General features: G+C 43.8%; 1 protein-coding gene across 1 annotated transcript in view; it reads right to left on the bottom strand.

Annotated features, from left to right (window-relative positions):
* plcl5 (phospholipase C like 5) overlaps positions 1–21,590 on the bottom strand; it is a 144,041-nt gene that overhangs the window by 34,898 nt on the left and 87,553 nt on the right. The window contains exon 2 of the mRNA XM_056288383.1: positions 5,213–7,699. Coding sequence (XP_056144358.1) covers positions 5,213–7,699 — 2,487 coding nt within the window. The remainder of the gene's footprint in view (positions 1–5,212; positions 7,700–21,590) is intronic.

The raw sequence follows: 21,590 nt of genomic DNA, 5'->3' as shown, positions 1-21,590 counted from the left end.
GAGGCAGAGCCTGGCTGGCATGCACACTCAGCAAAGACCCAAACTGTCGGCCGCCTTCTTCCTCCAACAAAAGTAAAACTCGATCCGCCACAAAGCGGCATCAAGGAGGAAGACCTCGCTCTATGTCCAGGTTTTAACGAACAGTTTTTTTGGCCCCGCGTCCTCTTGTATGTTGTGTTTGTGGTTTTGCCCTCTACTGCAAATCAAATTTCCCCTTGAGAGACAGTAAAGATCTGAAGTGGGGGTGTCCGGGTGGTGTGGCGATCTATTCTGTTGCCTACCAACATGGGGATTGCCAGTTTGAATCCCCATGTTACCTCCGGCTTGGTCGGGCGTCCCTACAGGCAGGCACAATTGACCGTGTCTGTGGGTGGGAAGCCGGATGTGATTATGCGTCCTGGTCACTGCACTAGCACCTCCTCTGGTCGGTCGGGGTGCCTGTTCAGGGATGAGGGGGAACTGGGGGGAATAGCATGATCCTCCCACGTGCTACGTCCCCCTGGCGAAACTCCTCACTGTCAGGTGAAAAGAAGCAGCCGGTGACTCCACATGTGTCGGGGGAGACATGTGGTAGCCAGCAGCCCTCAGGTGGAGCAGCAACCGCGACAGCTTGGAAGAGTGGAGTAATTGGCCAAGTACCATTGGGGAGAAAAAAAGGGGGGGGGATAAATAAACAAATAAATATCTGAACTGAACTGCTTGATTTCTGAAAAAGACCCCCCCCCCCATCTCCGGCCTGGGTCCACATAGCACACAAGGCAACCCCACTGTGTCCACTCTGTCAGCCGGCGTGGCAATCACACTGTTTTCTCTCAGTGTAAGATGCCCCTTTCTCTCTCTCATTGTCAAAAGCAAATCAACTGGAAACAGAGCACTTTGAGGATGAAAAGAGGCTTTTTTTATGAATTCGGTGAAATGAAATAATGCTTTCGACAGCGCCATTTGATGTACTTAAGCGTATGTGCAAGTGCTGCAGTGCTTCACTGGGGTGATGAGGTCACATGCCCTTACACCAGGAGGTACGACTAAAAAAGTGTGTGTGTGTGTGTGTGTGTGTGTGTGTGTGTGTGTGTGTGTGTGTGTGAAACTCTTTCTCATGTAAATGTCTCTTCTCTGTCTTTCTAACCCGCTCGCGAGTCCCTGGCAGACTCGGAGACATATCGGGACCAAAATAAAAGAGGCTGAAGACGCTGCACGGCTGGACCACAAGTGGTTGGTGGCCTGGGGCATGTTATCCACCACCTCCACGCCTGGAGGGTTTCATGATGATCTGAGGGTCCGGGATCCACCACAGATGGCCTCTCACAAAGCCTTCACACTTCCATTCAAATGATTTAAAAGCCCAAAGATTCTCTTTTCAACCGGCCTTTATTTACCTTCTTTAAAGCCTTTCTTTTTTCCTCCCTTTTCATCTCCTCCCTTCAATAAGGAGTATTTACATTTCAAAACTAGCAGAAATGGGGAAATGCGGATGAACGAGCAACGGTTAAGAACTGTTTGTTGTATAAATCTGACAAATAAAAAAAAAAGCAGTCTGGTTGCTTTACTGATATCTCACCTGTAATTATCCATCCGCCTACCACGCCTTATCACCATTTCTCATCTATGTGTGAGATTTCAAAACCATTTGTTACCACTGAAAGGTGATTCAGGGCTGCAGAACAGATTAAAATGTCAGCTGTGACACATGGCTTGCCTCTGATTATTTCCATACTTAGTAGAAGCAATTTGATTCAAGTTCAATCACAGTTAGGATGTGTTAGATTATTCTGAGTCAGATTAACAGGCTTGAAATGCCAAGAAGCCATATTTAGTGTCGTGCTTATAATTGGTTTCTATGCTGACTCACATATGAGAAAATCTTTGGGGGCCTGATGCTAACAAACTGTTTTTGTATTTGTGTGCCATAAAGTTAGGTTACCCATCCAAAGAACACTATGATCCTGCCTCCAAATATCACAATATTTTGTGTCGGCAAAAAACATCAGTGATGGGAATTTGTTTTTCAACATTATTGATTGTTTACAGGTATTACAGAATTCCTGTAAACAATATGTCCTGTCAGACAGGGCGGTCTGACCGGATGCGGAAGCGGGGCAGGGTAAGCTAACTGCTAGCCCATGCACACCGGCAGTTCTGATAACACTGAAGCCTGTCTGGCAGCGGCCTTGCCCAACGTTGACTATGGTGTTTTTGGTGTCGTCATGTGGAGCGCAGGGAAGTGTGTCGAGGGTGTCTGGCTGGGACAGCTGGCATTGAATCGGCTCAAGGAGCTTGGTCTGCTGCGTCCGGTGGGTCCACGGACCACGGCTACTCCTGAAGACGAAACACCAAGGGCAGTCTGACAGGACGCGCAAGCGGGTCAGGCTAAGCTAACTGCTAGCCCATGCAGACCAGCAGTTCCGACAGTCATCCTGGCTGGCGTTCGTTCTCCTGGACAGTGATTTTTTTTTTTATAATTTTAAATTTTTGATATATGTGTTAGTTTGGATAGTTCTTGTAGTCTGGGTACGTGTTTTTGTCTTTGTGTTGCACTGCTGTGGGTTGGGGGAAATTATATTTAATTTAATTTCATATACTTCCATACATGAAACCTTTCATTCCCATTTTTTCCTTAAAAATTACCCTCTCCATATTTCATTCAGGATAAAATTTGCAAATATATCTGCTTCCAAAATCAGAGCATGAATTTAAGCATGTTTTGGTGTCTCTGCTCATTAAATGGTTTGTTTTTTACAACTTGGCTAATTCCCACAACTGACAGCATGCCATGGGATCTGTAATCACACTGCTGCTTGTTTAGTTTAGTGTGGTTGTGTGTTTGCCATGCCATTAGACTAAGGTTAGAGGGGAGAAATGGTCCAAAGCCTAGCTTTCTCTTGATATTTTGTCTGAAGACAGACTTGCAGACCTTGGCATTTAAGCTATGATGTGGATGTGGAATATGGAGTGTATTACATTAGTCTCAAGTGTCTATAAAGGAACATGAACATGCATCTTGGCCTACTTTTGTACATCCTTTTGTTAAGTCCACATCCTATCAACCGTATAACTCCCTTCTGCAGTCCTTTGAGAAGCCCGTTACAATTTACAGCCAATCTACGCACAATAATGGGCATTAAAATACATCAGTGAGCAAAAGTAGATAGCGAAGCATTATATTAACCCCCTGAGAAAATGTACTTGGAAGGTTCACAAGGTAACATTGCTGCTGTAGAAATAGTCTTGAAGAGGGAAAATCTTCCTGCTGCAGACAACGCTATTGTGTTCACACAACTACACAACTTGGAGAAAAAAGAAGGCATGATCCCTTTTGCTTGAATGCAATATTGTTTCAAATCAATGCCAAATCCAGATTATTTCTAATGGGTCTAAGATTCTAAAGCCTCCAAATGAAACAATCAGAGCTCAGAAGGTACTTTAGTAAAGAGGCAAAGTACAAGGAATGCTGGAAAGAAAAGAACGGCTTGGAATAAGAACAATGAGACAAAATAGTAACGGGGGGAGGGGGTGTCCTGGTGGCATGGCGGTCTATTCCGTTGCATACCAACATGGGGATTGCCGGTTCGAATCCCCGTGTTACCTCCGGCTTGGTCGGGCATCCCTACAGACACAACTGGCTATGTTCGCGAGTGGGAAACTGGATGTTGGTATGTGTCCTTGTCACTGCATTAGCACCTCCTCTGGTCGGTCAGGGCACCTGTTCAGGGGGGAGGGGGAACTTGGGGGGGAGGATAGCATGATCCTCTCATGTGCTACGTCCCCCTGGTGAAACTCCTCACTGTCAGGTGAAAAGAAGCGGCTGGCAACTCCACATGTATTGGCGGAGTTATGTGGTAGTCTGCAGCCCTCCCCGGATCAGCAGAGGGGGTGGAGCAGGGACTGGAATGGCTCGGAAGAGTGGGGTAATTGACCAGACACAATTAGGGAGAAAAAGGGGGAGAAATCCAAAAAGAAAAAAAAAGTAACAGGGCAAAAAATGTATCATGGGAAACGAGATATTTGGCACATCAAGAAAAATTAGAGTCAACCTGGCAATAGCCTCGAGGATACTCCTTGTTTTCACCATGTATTCTGGAAGACTGGCTGATCTCTTTTCAGGATTAAAAAAAAAACACTAGTCAACGGCATTCCTGAAGTAGACTGAGCAACGTAGATTTGGATAAACAGCTTAAAGAGATGGTGTTGTGTCAACAGTTCAGACAGCTATTAAGTTCAAAGTACACGGTGAGATAGATTCTATTTTGAAAGCTGTCAGACAAGACAAGAGTCTGCCAGTCTAAACCGGATGGCAGGGCATATAAAAGGCCCACATCCCCTCCCTGTCTCACAGCTGGTAGACTAGAGAAAATGAGACAAGCTTCATATCGCATCGTTTGGTCACCACAAACACGATGACAAGCGGTGCTGCATGGCCACAGCTGGTGATCATTACTAAAGTAAACAGTCACCAGCCTTCACTGGCTCATCAAATGGAGTTTTAAAGTAGTACACCGAGCATCTAAACCTGGACCTCTCTCCTGGGCCATAATTGTCCCTCATTAAAGAGTACACTATTTGTAAGCCTCTTAATTGCACAACAATGTCATTTTAGCTCTCTCCTCTTCTGCAACATATTAATAGAGCACAATTAGTGACAAGGCTCAATCCACAAAAGTAACAAACCCAAATGAGCTTTGAGCCGCACAAAGCCATTTTGTTCCTATTCACTGAAGCTCGAAGGGAAGACAACAGCTGAGTATAAGAATTATTGACAATGTTTACCCCTTGTTTTCCTTGTCCTAATTAATGACTTTTTTGAACTCGTAACATGTTTATAAATCTTTGTGACATAATGAAGTGCAGGCTAAATGGCGAGAGAAGCTGCTAATATTCTCCACTCACATGTTGACTAACATCAGTGGTAGTCCATGTAACACCTGTGCCCTTTTCTTTGTGATGTACGTATCTGTGCCCTAAATCTGGATCTTATGAAATAGCTGCAATATTTTAATCTCAAAATTGATTGGTTAATACCTTCATGCAAATTATGATGGTTTTTACAAACTCGTCAAGTTCTGGTAATGTGACTGAATGTAGGTTGTCATCATAAACCTTTTTTTGATTTTATATGCACCATGCACTAAAAGCCTTTCAATAAAACAAACAAAATGTATCATGGCAAATGCAAGACAAACTTAACACTTACTGCTCCCAACTAACCAGGTCTTACCTGCACATTCTCTCTTAGGTCTGTAGCCTCCCTGAGGGGCTGGGTGGAGGCTCTGAAGAGCTCATCTACCACTTTGATCCCTGTGGTCTTGGTCGAAGTGTACTCCCGCGCCTTCCTGCCCTTCCTCACTGATAGGCCCCTCTTATGGGCCTTCCCCCCACCTCGTCTGTTGGTGATGGCTATGTGGACAAACAGAGTTGTGTTGGGTAGGAACTCCCCAGTCAGAGACTGCAAAGGGACATGTCTATAGCCTGGTTGGAGGCACTCAAATGGGATGGTGTACTGGCCAATGAACTCATCTCCGATGTAGTCGTCATCCAGCACCACAAAGCGCAGTGCTGCCAGCTCTGGCAAGTTAATCTGAAACTCAAAGCTCTCATCGAAAATAGGGTTGTCACCATTCTGGGACACAGTCTTGGTCCTCTGCTCAGCACAGTCAGCTGGGATGCCATGGATCTCCACATAGATATAGGGCTCCACCACGTCACCTTTGGCAGCAGAGCCACGGGGCTTGGGCAGGTGCTGCCCACTGATGACCTTGATGTGAAGGAGCTGTGCAGACACACCAGGCAGAGAGTCCCGGGCATTGGCACTGAAATAGGATACCTCTTCCCGCATGATGGCAGGCCGCAGCACATAGCCGCAGTTTCCATTCTGCCTGAACCAGCCCAGGTTAAGGTCCATCATCAGTCCTGGAGTCTGGTAGTTCATGGCCACGATCTGGCAGCCACACTTCCAGAAGTCCTGGGGGTTCATGTTACTGGCATCGATCCGCATGGGTGTGGGATATACCCTTGAGAGAAAGCGCTTGTTATAACACACAAAATCTTCTGGAAACTCATTGGCAAACCTGTTTGCATCCACCTCGTTAAAAGAGCAGACCTCCCAGTATTTCTGGTCCCTCTTTGAGATTTCAAAGTCCCTGAACTGGATGGACTTGCAGAGAGACACAAGGTCAGACAGCTCACGACACAGCTTAAGTCTCTTACAACCCAAACCATTCAGCTGGTCCTTCTCATCAGCACCTACTCTCCGGGACATTTCCAGACCTTCCTCCTCATCTGTCACCTCCCCCTCAGAGTCCGTGCAGGTTGGGGGTAAACTCTTTCCCTTTAGGAGAATCCTGCCTTTGAGTTTTTCTGGGGATGGCAGGTAGTGCTCCTCTTTGTTGGGTGGTTCCACATATAACTTGTCTCCGAGGATCTTCTTCATATGCTGTGCCATGACCCTCTGCTGTGGGATAGAGCAGTGGGTTACCAAGCAAAGGATCAAGGGATACTCGGAGCTCTCGAAAGCATACTGGTTTATAATGTCCAGCACTTTAGAGAAGGCAAGCTGTGAAGCTACAGAACTTCCTACATGCACCACCGGTTCATTATCTGGGCCATCCCATATTATGACCTCAAGGCTGCGACAACCCATCCTTAGGGCTCTAATGTAGCTGCTAATATCTGAGGAGCCCCAAAAATGGTCTTCCAGGAGAGAGGCATTGTGTGAGGAGTTGATATAGTAGTGGGACAGCGGCTGGGTCATGTCCTGGCACACATGCTTGTGCTGGGGGTCAAAGATGTGGCTCTCAGAAGAGAGGAGGTAGTGCGTGAAGCCATCAATGGAGAGATAGCCTCGTTCTCTGCCCTCAGCAGATGGCTCAAACTTCTGAACAATATCCCTGCACATGTCCTCTGTCACACCTTCCACTCCCTGTTCCACCTCAACAAACAGCATTAGATCTTTACTATCCAAGTATTCCTTGTTACTGGAAAACTGTACCAGTAGGAAGAAAATCTCTGGCCGCGTACATAGCTCACAGTAGGCCTCCACAAATGTGTCCATGTTAATGTCCTCTCCGTATTGATCTTTAGCCTTCTGAAGCTCCTTGAACTTCAACTCTATCCTGGATTCTTTCATTCCAGGGTTGAGCCCTTTGATGATCTGGGTAGCTCTGAACAGGTCTATGTGTCCCTCTTTTTCAATATCTGCCAGCTCAAATACAGAGCTTATCCAGGAGGTTCGCAGGCTGGGCTGGCTGGGCTCCACCATGTCCACGGTGTGCCTACCATAGGACACCAAGTATCGCAGACCCATCACCCAGGTGCTGACAACATCTGCTGTGCTGGCTACCAGATCTAATGACTCATAGTTGTCCCCGTAGATGATAGAGAAGGCACACTCATCAGGAAACTGATCTGAGAGGCCATTGCTTCTCAACACAGGTGTTTTCTTACCCAGACGGACTTCCTTAATGCTCTTGATTTCCAACTTGGCCTTCTCTGAATCCTTCTTAGAGGGCTCCCAGCGTAACCAGTGCATGTCCGGGTCCAACAGGAAGTAGCGGTTGTACATACGTGAATTAGAGCGTACTTTCTTCATCTCACAGCCTTCCATCATGAAGGCCATGCAGGCAGCTGTGCTGTTAATCTTACGGTCACTTGGCATGGAGCTGAATGAGACAGTCTTCTTCCTCACCTGCCTCTGCTTGGAGCCATCCTGAAAAGAGATGGGGTTTGGGGGGGGGTGGAAAGATATATCAGTTATACTTGGCAGATTTGGAAACAAAAACACATAAAAGGATTGATTACCAGGGAAGTCTAAGCTTTGTTAACAAAAGCTGGAGATTATGAAATTGAAGAGACCAGGCCCTCCTTCACAGTGGGGATTTCACACCTAGATGAATGTGTGGAAAATTAATCCTAAAAAGAGATTGAATGTAATCACAAGCAGCTGACCTTCTGAGGAAAGCTGAAGATGGGGATATCTTACAAAGTTCTGACACAGTCTATAATAACCACCTGCCACCATATACTTGGTTATCTACCGCTCAGAGGGTACTTCCAGTTTTTTCTCTCTACCCTCAGTATGTCAGCTTGCCAGGACCTGTCTTTAAGGTCTTGGGGCATGGTGTTGATTAGATCCTATTATATGCTTGTGTTGATACCTGACTTTTGATTTGGCAAACACAGTCAGTCTTATTAACTAGACTGAAAGCAACCTGTTGTTAATGAGACAAAGGCAATAGCCTCTGAGATAATCACATGCCAGTTTAAAATTCATATCTCCTTGTCTATGTCGACTCCAAATTAAATTGTGTAACAACATCATGTGAAGGCAATGTGTGTAACTTTTGTGGTATTTTCCCCCTCAAGACAAATGGTAATATAATGCATGCCGTATGAGGTCTGTTTCTTTTTAAAACAGCAGTGCTTGCTATAATGAAAGGGAAAGAAACTGCAAATACCAGTTCGGTTTGGCTCAAGTCTCAACGGTTTCATTTCTCAAACAAAGTTAAGGGCCTTGAAACAGTCTCACATTACCTTATAACTACAAATGAAATTTTCTAATAAAACATTAATACTGTGGGCAACCTCCTATAAATACATACATTTCTTCTCAGCAGTGTCCAAAGGCACTATAAAGTGTGTTAAAGCTCAGAGGAGTGTCTGAAATCTACCACACAAAACGCCTTACTGTCAAAGTAGCAAAGCATATTCTCTACCTGCTCTGCAATGACTGAACTCTTACTAGCCTCACAGTGTCTGCTGTGTGCTAGCTAGCCTCACAGTCAGTTCTGCCCTACTTCCATACAGGACTGTGTAGTTGGATATCTTTCTTGTCTTGGCTGCTGCCGGCCTGGTTTGGGCTTGGAATATGAGGTTGTTGAATAATGCAGACCACAGAGTACAGTACTTCGGTGAACTTGAAATCTGAACTTGAGCTGTGAAATCAGTCACATGTTTCTGGCTTTCACTGATGTGTTTTGCAGGAAAGATTCCAGGTTACGAAGTGCAGGTACAGTAGGTCAGAGAAAGACATGATGAGGATAGAAGAGGATTTCACTTTCCGAAGGACTTTGTGGAAAGATTCAGATACAATGCACCTCAGACTTGACAGTGCCAATGTTTTATAATTTGCATAGTCTCAAATGTTTATCATAAATGCAAGTAAAAATAACCAATGTCTTCCTCGCCCTTTGATTTTTTATAAAGCAATGTTTTTCAGACGAAGTTCAACAAGTAGGAGGTTCCAGGGTCCTGGTGAATTGTGTATATTTCCCCTACAGGACAGTGACTGCTTCTACAGGCCTGATGGATTTCCCCAAAGCATGGTTCAGCTACATTCATAGGGAAACACCATCTGCAGTCAGAGGCAGATGACGCCCTGCAACTCATCACGATTAACGAGCACCACTTGACTCGAAGCTGAGAAAATGACACAATCATCGCTCTCCTTCTTTGCCCTTGTTAGATGACCTCTATCTATTTTCTCTACACATCAGCACTGAATACCCTCACTTCCTGATGCGTAGATTCGTAATTCCTCAAAGGTTGGCTTTCATCATGCTTAAAAATGTATACACCAAAAAAAAAAATCCTTTGAAACAGCGTTACGAAGCATCTGCCATGGATGAAAACTTAAAATCTATTTGGTAAGAAAATGTCAAAAACACAGTGGCCTCATGCCCAGATGAGGTGCAATGGCCCAGTGGTGTTAGGATCACCCAGATCAAAAGGCCAGCTCACCAGGGGTCTCATTTATAAAACAGCGCGTAGGATCCTTACTAAATGTGTAAGTGTGCACAAAAGCCGAAAATGGCATGTGCCAAAAAAAAAGGACTTGAATGTGTAAGAGGCATCATTATACAATCTGGCTTCAATTCACCACCTCACCATCTGCGTTTACATACAGGTGCACACAGTCTCCCGTCAATTTTGTTTTTATAGATCACACATTTTCCATGGGAAGTGATGTACACCTCTTTCAGGCTCCATTTCGTGCATATGCAACGGTTATAAATGAAACCTCAGGTGACAAACTGGAGTCATGAGTCACCATGAAAAACAGGCAAAGACTCAAGGGCAATCCCTGAGGACAGCCCCTTAAGTCATAAGGTGACTCATGGCTCGAGTTTGTCACCCGGGGTCTCATTTATAACCGTTGCGTATGCAACGGTTATAAATGAGACCAACTTCTGATGCCAGGTCGGCATAGTTACTAAGAGTTCACTCCCCCACACCAAGAAATGCTTGGTATTTGTTTGCAGTAATTATGTGCAGGAGAACCAAGTTACATGAGGTGCACGGCCCAAACTGAATAAGCTCCAAGACCAGTAGAGTGAGGTCTGCTGGTTCAGCTGGAGAGCACCAGTCCCCGCTCTTTAATAGAGTTCATCTCGAGAGCGAAGAGAATGCATCAACCACATCGCACAATGAAGAGATGGGGTAACCACCCAGTGTGGCTCCTTCTCTCTGAGAGCCACTCCCAATGGCTTGTCCACTGTATTGCTAATATAGATAGAGATGACTCTGGTAAGCCACAATCATGAGCTTGCATTTCAACCTCTACCCATTTTTGCCTCTTGTGAGAGAATATGGCAGTTAATGGCTTCAGATGGTGGCCAGAAAGTTTATTTCAATACTGTACTAAAAAAAGTGCTTGTCTATCTTTCTTTCTTTTCCTCTGAAGCCATTTACAGAATCAACCAGACAGAGATCGACATTGTTCAGGGTATGAGGGTGTGCGAGGAAGGCAGAGTTGTGGAGATAGAGGCCAGAGCAGGATAGAGTCTGTTAGGCCTGATTGTTTCCATGCCTTCTTTGTGGAGGTTCTGTGACCAAAAAGGTCAAAGGGCGTGAAGGTAATCTTGTGTGTCATTAACATGCTGTTATAATGAGATGGTGTGCCCAGCAGGACAACAAGCTGTTGCCCTCAGCTCTGGCTCCTCAATCAAACTCAAGCAGGCATACAGACAAAACCATCGTGTATAGCTGACCAAATTCAATCACTGACTTTTAACATGCTGGCAAAGAATGCTGATCCACAGTTAAGGGGAACGATTTAACCAACTGCGGCTCTGAAGAGTTTTCACTAATGCGAGATATAGAAAATTATAATTTCTTCTGTAATAATATGAAAATTGGGTTTTAACTGCCAAAGTTTGCTGTTACATATTACAGTTACCAGTTATAAAAATAAGTTTGTTCTTTTGTCATCACCCCTTTGTACATCAGATTGAAGCTGTATTATAAAAAATGACATCCCTTCCCCATCCTCTGCTATATTTTTGTCATAATTAGTTACCGCATTCTCAGTTAATGCGGGCATATATTTTGACAACTTTAAGGAGAAATGCATGGTGGCTGGTACATGCAAAGGAATGCAACAAAAATGCATCATCAGAAACACATTGACATGTTACAAAACACAAGTGAAAATGTGAAGAAAACACAATGAAAAAGGGGTAAAGCAAATGCAAACAAAAGCAGAGAAACTGCGAACCCACACATGACAATGGTAAGAAAAACCCATAACAGAAAAACAAAAGGCAGAGCAACTGCAACATGTGCAACAGAACAACATTAGGAAAATATACTGCAAACATCCACACTGAAAATGTTTTTGTGCAACCCAAATAACTGTGGGACCAGTCACTACTGCGCCCTGCAGCATTACATATCTATTAAGTTATCCCAATTGTTTTGACTGACGAGGATGCAGTCCCAATATTTGTGGGGATACAACTGATGCAAATCGTATTGCAAGTAATGTAATAAATCAATGTTTACAGGGAGTTGTGCATAAAGTATTACTTTTGAAATCGATAATGCATCACTTTTTTTGAGATGGAAACCCAACCATGGTCCTGAGGAGTATAAATAAGTAAGTAAGGTCCTCGGTTCTTAACTGCAGTGTCAACCATTTGTTCTTCTTTGCACTCCTTCCCAAATTATTTTGCTTTTTCTAATTTTTGTGGATTCTTGCCACCCACAGCTCATCTTTTATTTTCTAACCCTGGATGGGCTGCCCACTTATCACACCTTCTCACCATTCTGTCACAGCCTAAAGGGACTTTCCTGGTTGGCGTGTCAGTTTTTCTGCTGTCTCTGTCTGCGTTTTGTGCAGCTGAGTGGCCTGACTTGGCTGTTGTTGTCGGGGTGATGGGGGTATTTTGGTAGCCCCCACCACCACTCCTGCTGTGGTTGGCGCCAACAGCCCTAGAGCAGGGTCAAAGACTCCGTGATGGAGGGGTGAAGCTGATGAGGACAGGCAGAGTGAGAGTCAGGCTGCCAAAGTCTTATGAGTAGCAGCGGTGTGTTACCCCCCCTCCCCCCAATCCCCACCCTGTTTAACCCTGTCACACATGGTGCTCGACCCACAGACATTCAGACACAACGTGCTGCCTCGAGGGAGACAATTAGCACCGCACACGCTATCGCTAAGGTCACCTGTTATGCCACACGAGTGGTGGGCCTCAACACGGCATGTATTTATTTTTGCGATATATTATTGGAGTGCAATTGGACTCCGATAATACATTGCTATTATTAAAGTGCTATTGACCCTAACCCTACACTAATGGGTAAAATGTATCGTAGGTATATAGCAGATCACCCCTGATACTTTTTTTTTTTTTGCTCTATTACTCCAGCTGTCATTTCCATGTCCAGCCTACCCCCAGTTTCCACCAACGCAAAACTAGTTCTAGCTCTGGGCTGGTGCTAGTGCCGGTTCGCAGTTGGTTCAATTTGTGAACCTCGTAAGAGCCGGTTTGTTTTTGCATGGGCTAGCGCTGGATAGAGAGCCAGATCATTATGTCACTGTATACATCTCCGAACATGAAGAGAGAAATCAACTATGTAGATTTTGAATTTTTTACAATTTTCACATATTTTATATGTGTGTGTGTATATATATATATATATATATATATATATATATATATATATATATATATATTTATATATTTGTTATATGGTTTGGAGACAGCGGCACTGATGAAAAGACAGAAGGCGGAGCTGGAGGTGGCAGACTTGAAGATGCTAAGATTTTCATTGGGGGTGAAGAAGAGGGACAGGATTCGGAATGAGTATGTTAGAGGGACAGCTCAAGTTGGACAGTTTGGAGACAAAGCAAGAGGGGCAAGATTGAGATGGCTTGGACATGTGTAGGGTGAGAGATGCTGGATATATTGGGAGAAGGATGCTGAATATGGAGCTGCCAGGGAAGAGGAGAAGAGGAAGGCCAAAGAGGAGGTTTATGGATGTGGTGAGGGAGGACATGCAGGTGGCTGGTGTGACAGAGGAAGATGCAGAATACAGGATGAGATGGAAACAGATGATCCACTGTGGCGACCCCTAACGGGAGCAGCTGAAAATAGAAGTAGTAGATATAACTTTGTTAAAAGAAACACTCAATGGTAGGGAAAGTGCTCAACAAATAAGGAGCAAAATAATCCAGTTAGTCAAGTACATTCTCGTAAGAAATGGAAATGGATGATCCACTGTGGCGACCCCTAACGGGAGCAGCCAAAAGTAGTAGTAGTAGCAATCAAGTAAATTCTCTATGAGCTTGCACTGTCTCACAGAAAATTTACTTGACTAAATATCTATGTATCTATGTATCTATGTATCTATCTATGTATCTATCTATGTATCTATCTATCTATCTATCTATCTATCTATCTATCTATCTATCTATCTATCTATCTATCTATCTATCTATCTATCTATCTATCTATCTATCTATCTATCTATCTATCTATCTATCTATCTATCTATCTATCTATCTATCTATCTATCTATCTATCTATCTATCTATCTATCTATCTATCTATATATAGATATACACTACCGTTCAAAAGTTTGGGATCACCCAAACAATTTCGTGTTTTCCATGAAAAGTCACACTTATTCACCACCATATGTTGTGAAATGAATAGAAAATAGAGTCAAGACATTGACAAGGTTAGAAATAATGATTTGTATTTGAAATAAGATTTTTTTTACATCAAACTTTGCTTTCGTCAAAGAATCCTCCATTTGCAGCAATTACAGCATTGCAGACCTTTGGCATTCTAGCTGTTAATTTGTTGAGGTAATCTGGAGAAATTGCACCCCACGCTTCCAGAAGCAGCTCCCACAAGTTGGATTGGTTGGATGGGCACTTCTTTGAGCAGATTGAGTTTCTGGAGCATCACATTTGTGGGGTCAATTAAACGCTCAAAATGGCCAGAAAAAGAGAACTTTCATCTGAAACTCGACAGTCTATTCTTGTTCTTAGAAATGAAGGCTATTCCATGCGAGAAATTGCTAAGAAATTGAAGATTTCCTACACCGGTGTGTACTACTCCCTTCAGAGGACAGCACAAACAGGCTCTAACCAGAGTAGAAAAAGAAGTGGGAGGCCGCGTTGCACAACTGAGCAAGAAGATAAGTACATTAGAGTCTCTAGTTTGAGAAACAGACGCCTCACAGGTCCCCAACTGGCATCTTCATTAAATAGTACCTGTTAGAGCCTGACTTTTCATGGAAAACACGAAATTGTTTGGGTGATCCCAAACTTTTGAACGGTAGTGTATATAATTCAGTAATTCAAGTAATTATTATTTTATTTTACAATTATTTTATTTTTCTATTTTTCTATTTAATTTTGACTAGTTTTTTCCTTGTTTGTTGAGTACTTTTCCAACCATTAAGGTTTCATTTAGGAAGGTATTTATATATATATTTGAATTCTTTACAAATTTCATATATTACATTTTATATGTACACTCACTGGCCACTTTATTAGGTACACCTTGCTAGTACCGGGTTGGACCCCCTTTTGCCTTCAGAACTGCCTTAATCCTTCGTGGCATAGATTCAACAAGGTACTGGAAACATTCCTCAGAGAGTTTGGGCCATATTGACATGATAGCATCACGCAGTTGCTGCAGATTTGTCGGCTGCACATCCATGATGCGAATCTCCCGGTCCACCACATCCCAAAGGTGCTCTATTGGATTGAGATCTGTTGACTGTGGAGGCCATTTGAGTACAGTGAACTCATTGTCATGTTCAAGAAACTAGTCTGAGATGATTCGAGCTTTATGACATGGCGCGTTATCCTGCTGGAAGTAGCCACCAGAAGATGGGAACACTGTGGTCATAAAGGGATGGACATGGTCAGCAACAATACTCAGGTAGGCTGTGGCATTGACACGATGCTCAATTGGTACTAAGGGGCCCAAAGTGTGCCAAGAAAATATCCCCAACACCATTACACCACCACCACCAGCCTGAACCGTTGATACAAGGCAGGATGGATCCATGCTTTCATGTTGTTGACACCAAATTCTGACCCTACCATCCGAATGTTGCAGCAGAAATCGAGACTCACCAGACCAGGCAACGTTTTTCCAATCTTCTATTGTCCAATTTTGGTGAGTCTGTGCAAATTGTAGCCTCAGTTTCCTGTTCTTAGCTGACAGGAGTGGCACCCGGTGTGGTCTTCTGCTGCTGTAGCCCATCTGCCTCAAGGTTCGACGTGTTGTGCGTTCAGAGATGCTATTCTGCATACCTCGGTTGTAATGTGTGGTTATTTGAGTTACTGTTGCCTTTCCGTCAGCTCCAACCAGTCTGGCCATTCTCCTCTGACCTCTGGCATCAACAAGGCATTTTCGCCCACAGAACTGCCGCTCACTGGATATTTTCTCTTTTTCGGACCATTCTCTGTAAACCCTAGAGATGGTTGTGCGTGAAAATCCCAGTAGATCAGCAGTTTCTGAAACACTCAGACCAGCCCGTCTGGCACCAACAACCATGCCACGTTCAAAGTCACTTAAATCACCTTTCTTCCCCATTCTGATGCTCGGTTTGAACTGCAGCAGATCGTCTTGACCATGTCTACATGCCTAAATGCATAGAGTTGCTGCCATGTAATTGCCTGATTAGAAATTTGTGTTAACGAGCAGTTGGACAGGTGTGCCTAATAAAGTGGCCAGTGAGTGTATATAGCATATTTTTGTATGCTATTTCATCATTAAATTAACATCTGAAAATGTTTGAGGTGCGAAATCAACTCAAGAATCAAGAACAATTTATTGTCATTTCTATCTTGTACTTCAGTACACAAAAGAAACGAAATTTCGTTTCACCTAGCCCACAGCAGTGGAACACAAAAGATAAAAACATATCCACATTTCCAAAAACACCACCAAAAACAGAAAACAAAGTAAAGAAAAAAAACATACAGACAAACAGTTAACAACACAGTCCAACAAATTCTGCTGTCCAGATAATGAACACCAGCCAGGATGACTGTCGGAACTGCCAGTCTGCATGGGCTAGCAGTTAGCTTAGCCTGCCCCGCTTCCACGTCCTGTCAGACCGCCCTCAGTGCTTCCTCTTCGGGCGCTGCTCCAGGCTCCAAGGCCGTGGTTCTTCGGCGCACAGGACGCAGCAGTGCAGACTACGAATATTGGTAGCTTTACGAAAATTCATGGCAAATCAAAAAATTTACTGCAAAGTTTTCGGAGTCTAGACGCTCCACAAACTGGTGACCAGCCGGCCAGTCATGCTCACAGCTGGCTGGAGCTCTCTCAAGAGACCGGTCTCATGGACAAGAGGCTTTTATTGCCCTGTTGATGGATGGTTTGTTTAAATATCATAACACAAAGGTCTATTATAAAATTAATGGAACATATGATTAGCTGCCTGGTTCTCCAGTGGGGTGATTGGTCTGAAATTTACAAGGTCTCCTTGATTAATCTGTCAATATTTCCTAGGGCGAACTCTTCGATGTTCTTCGTTGATGTGTTTTTAAGCATCGATGTTCTTTGTCGATGTATTTTTAGGCATAGTATTTCAGCTGGTTAATACTAAAATGACGCTTTTACATGTGGAAAAAAATGAATGTGGGGTTTCAAATTCAACCTGTCAAAGTCGATCAAATGAAGTATGTGCTGATAAAACCATGCTGATAAAACCATTTGATTCCTATGAAACTCTGATTTGAAGTGTCATATGCATGTAGAACTGATTGTTCTTGCCGAGTAAGTGGTTCTTTCCTCTAACCCATCAAATTGTTGGTGCCGCTATGGAACCCGTTTTCCTGGCCAAGAGCCGGGCCTTTGGCTATCAAAACGTAAAAAACTGGTTCGAGATTAGGCACCGGCATATATATGCGTGCGTGCGTGTGTGTGTGTAATGCCAGAACCCCGAAGGACCCCCCGAAGGCTTCCTCAACTGACAGACCTCTTGTTGCATCAGCAAGCACGAGCCAAACCACAGCTCACGCCAACTCTGCTTACAAGGCAGCACAAACAACTCAGCACACTCATACTACAACGCACATTTAAATCACAGCATCGTAGCATGAGGGTGCACGAGGGTGCACGAGGTTGCGCATGTAAATCACTGAGCTGACGAATGTAAAAAAAAAAAAAAAAAAAAAAACAGCCCAGAGTTGCCGAGCTGTTCCAGCTGGCTATTGCACACATGGATGATGAGTCGAAGGCCAGCTCTCTCTTCCTGTGGGAGTTTCGACTCACAGCTCCATTCACTACTTAGCACCCCACCCCCGGTCAGGGCTGCTCTATTCAACGCTATGTGACTGACTGCATGCCACAGACCACTCCATTCTTCACACTTATCACTTCTGCGAAATGACTTTGCAGAGCGCCAGGCAGTGTGCCCTGTCTCTCGCCCACAGAAAGAGAATGAGGGGAGGTGGGTGGATGAGGGGGTAGGACGACTACATAAGGTGGCAAGGAAGCGTGGGGAGGGAAGCAGAACAGAGCAGGAGTTGTTGATGTGTTTCCTGCTCCATGGGTCGCGCGTGTGTGTGTGTGTGTGTGTGTGTGTGTGTGTGTGTGTGTGTGTGTGTGTTTGCAGGTCGACACACACACACACACACACACACACACACACACAAACACCATGATGATTCCCCGATGGAAAACAAGTCACCGCTAACCTACATTGGTTTTTACATATCTAACAACCCACTTCCCCGACATTCACAAGAACCCACTTTACACACACGTAAATCGCCATTATAAATGCGAATTTAACCTAATATAAATCCTAAAAATCTTATTGAGGAAAAAAATCTGCTCATCTAGAACATTTAATAATAATAATAATAATGATACATTTTATTTGTACAGCGCTTTTCAAAATACTCAAAGACGCTTTACATATGTTAAATTAAACATAAAAGCAAAACACCAAAAGCATAAAATACATTAACCACACATTAAAAACAATTCTGAAGAGGTGAGTTTTGATTAATGATGTGTTTTGGGGGGGAGTTCCAGGAGAAGGGGGCAGCTACGGAGAAGGCTCTGTCACCCCAGGTCCGGTGCCTGGTGCTGTGTTGTGGAGTCAGGAGGTTGACGTCAGCAGAGTCAAGGCTGCAGGAAGGAGTATGATATTGGAGCAGGTCGATGAGGTAGGAGGGGCCTGGTTACGAAGGGCTTTGTGAGTGAGGAGAAGTATTTTGAATCGGACCCGTTGTGGGACAGGGGGCCAGTAGAGGTTCTGGAGGACAGGGATAATGTGGTCACGGGAGTGGGAGTAGGTCAGCAAGTGGGCAGCAGAGTTCTGGGTGTACTGGAGTTTATTTAGGACTTTGGATGATGAGCCATATAGAATACTATTGCAGTAGTCAATTCTGGATGTTATGAAGGCATGGATCAAGGTTTCAGGAGCAGAGAAAGACAGCGATGGGCAGAGACGGGATGTGTTTTTTTTAGGTGGAAAAAGGGAGTTCTGGTGATTTGATTGACGTGGTGTTCATGGGAGAAGTTGCAGGCAAAAATGATTCCAAGGTTGCTGATGTGTGGGGAGGGGAACAGAGTGGAGTTATCGAAAGTAAGGCAAAAGTTGTGAGTGGTTTTTGTAAGGGACTTGGGACCGATGATGATCACGTCAGGTTTATCACAATTTAGTTTGAGGAAGTTGGCTTGCATCCATGATTTGATCTCAGTGAGAAGGTTGGTCAGACAGGAGTAAAATGTAGTAGTGACGGATTTATTAAAGATGTAGAGCTGGATGTCATCAGCGTAACAGTAGAAGTGGAGACCATGACGACGTATGATGTTACCAAGTGGGAGCAGATAAAGGATAACAGGAGAGGACCAAGCACAGAACCCTGGGTGACGCCTTGGGGAAGAGGGGCAGTGAAAGGGGTGCAGTTGTTGATGCTAATGAACTGCTGTCTGTTTGTGAGATATGACTTTAGCCAGGAGAGGGCAGTACTGGTGATGTTGAGAGAGGATTCAAGGTGGAAGAGATTAATGGTGTCGTTGATGTCATTGAAAGTTGAATTAGTTCATCTGGACACAACGTGTGGAGTACAAAATGTACTCCATATGCCACAACAAACGTTTATTGAGAGAAATGTTCCATCACTCATCTAAGCTACTTCTTCAGTCTCAGCTGACTGCAGATACCCCCAATCTTATAAACAGCACAGTTGCATAATTACCAAAAAATATGCAAATTGGCATGATTAACAAGTGTTACAATGGCAATGTGTACTATTCATAGAGGATTGGGGAATAGTTGCTTTCGCAGCATTGTAAGATGGTGACATATGTACTCTTACCCCCCCCCCCCCCGCCAGTTAAGGGATAGTCATTCCCTCTTCACATAGATGGCCTCTTTGTCTTCTCGTTCAAACCAGCGTTCCTCCCTACCAAGGATGTGCACATCCTCATCCTTGACAGAGTGGCCTCCTCTGAACAAGTAGCTGGGAGTGGAGCAGGAGGAGGGCCGGCAGCAAGATGATGGGTCCCAGAGGATGATATCAGAGATAGCTGAATTCATAATTGAGATCATTTTGGACTGTGTGGCTGTGGTGTCAATAAAATCGGATAAAAGAAAGTCATTTTTTTTCCGAGTTCATCTGTGAGCCGTTGGATATCACCCTTGAGGTTAGGAATTAGGAACAATGTATTGTCATTTCTTACATGTACTTGCATACACAAAGAAACGAAATTTCGTTTCTCCCACCCAGAGCAGTGCAACACAAAAAACACACATCCAAAATTTCCCAAAAACGACACCACCAAAAAGATGCAAAAACAGAGAGAACAAATCAACAAATAAATAAATAAACACAAACAGCAACACGGTCCACTCAGTGCAGCGCAGCCAAAAAAGAAAAAAAAATAATGTGTCCAGAGAACAAACTCCAGCCAGGATGACTGTCAGATCTGCCGGTCTGCATAGGCTAGCAGTTAGCTTAGCCTGCCCCGCTTCCGCATCCTGCCAGACCGCCCTCAGCGTTTCCTTGAACCATTCTAGGGCAGTACCTTTAATGCCTACACACAGCTCAAGACGTGATAAAAGAACATTATGGTCAACCGTGTCGAAGGCAGCAGTCAGGTCACAGCTCAGTGACAAAGCGTCGACACATTACAACGACATCCGTATAAAGACATGGAAGGGTTCTCCACAAGAGGGGTTTCCATCAAGCCAGTTTTTGTTAAATTTGATGTTTCGAATGGGAAAAGATTGAATGGAAACACTAAATTTTGAAAAAAAAAATCTTCATTTGTCAAAAACGTTTACGTGCTAAATGGCCGATGGAAACGCATTCGCTGAATTATTATTTTTTTAATATGAATAGAATTTAATCACATAATGAGCTGTTTCCTCATCTTAACTGCTCCATCTGTGTCGTGGGTGTTGAAGTATTTATGTGTGACAGGACATGGTAAACTTGGTTTTATGGATCTGATGGAAACAAAACTAATTCACGTTTGAATTTTTGCGACTCACAAAAAGTTCGCTTAAAATGCTCTTGACAATTGAATGGAAACATACTTATAGACTCTGATGTGAAATTTTTGCCCTGAGTTTTGAATATGGATTACATACATGTTAGATAGTAGTTAAGTTTAAGATTGCAACTGACAATTCTTTTCAGATCTATCGATATTGTTTTGAATAAACAATTAATCATTTGGTCTATGGCATGTCAAAAATAATGACAGATGCCCATTACAAGTTCCCAGAGCCAAAAGTGGTGCCTTACAACTGTTTACTTAGTCTGACCAGCAGCTAAAAAAATAAAACTACGGTTTTCATTTTATTATGACAGGATCAGAGAAAGGCAAGTAAATCTTAGCATTTACATATGAAGCTGTAACCAGCAAATGCTTGGCATTTGTACTTGACGTGTGTCTAAAACAATTAATCGATTACCAAAATTATAATCGATTAATGTTCTGTTGACTGACTAATCAATTAATGGACTAATAATTTCAGCACTAGTTAAGTTTAGGGCTACCGCCACCAACGGGGTTGCAGTTTTCGGGTCCGCCCAGCCCAGTCCGGTCAACCGGGCTCGGCGACATGAGGCTACCTGGTTGATCCTGCCAGTAGCCTTGTCTCAAAGATCAAGCCATGCATGTCTAAGTACACACGGCCCGTACAGTGAAACTGCGGATGGCTACACACACAATGACTGATATGTTATTTTTCACACACAAAGAAGATCCTTAAGGATCAGTCAACTCGGTGGAGTGGATTGAAGAGGTTCTGTTTCCGTCTCGTTCTCCCCTGGGAATGACATCACAGAGTGGGGCGTGGGGTGCAGCAGCTCATTTGCATCA

Source organism: Lampris incognitus, chromosome 10 (assembly GCF_029633865.1).
Source record: "Lampris incognitus isolate fLamInc1 chromosome 10, fLamInc1.hap2, whole genome shotgun sequence".
Lineage (NCBI taxonomy): Eukaryota > Metazoa > Chordata > Actinopteri > Lampriformes > Lampridae > Lampris > Lampris incognitus.
This window is presented reverse-complemented; position numbering and strand designations above follow the sequence as displayed.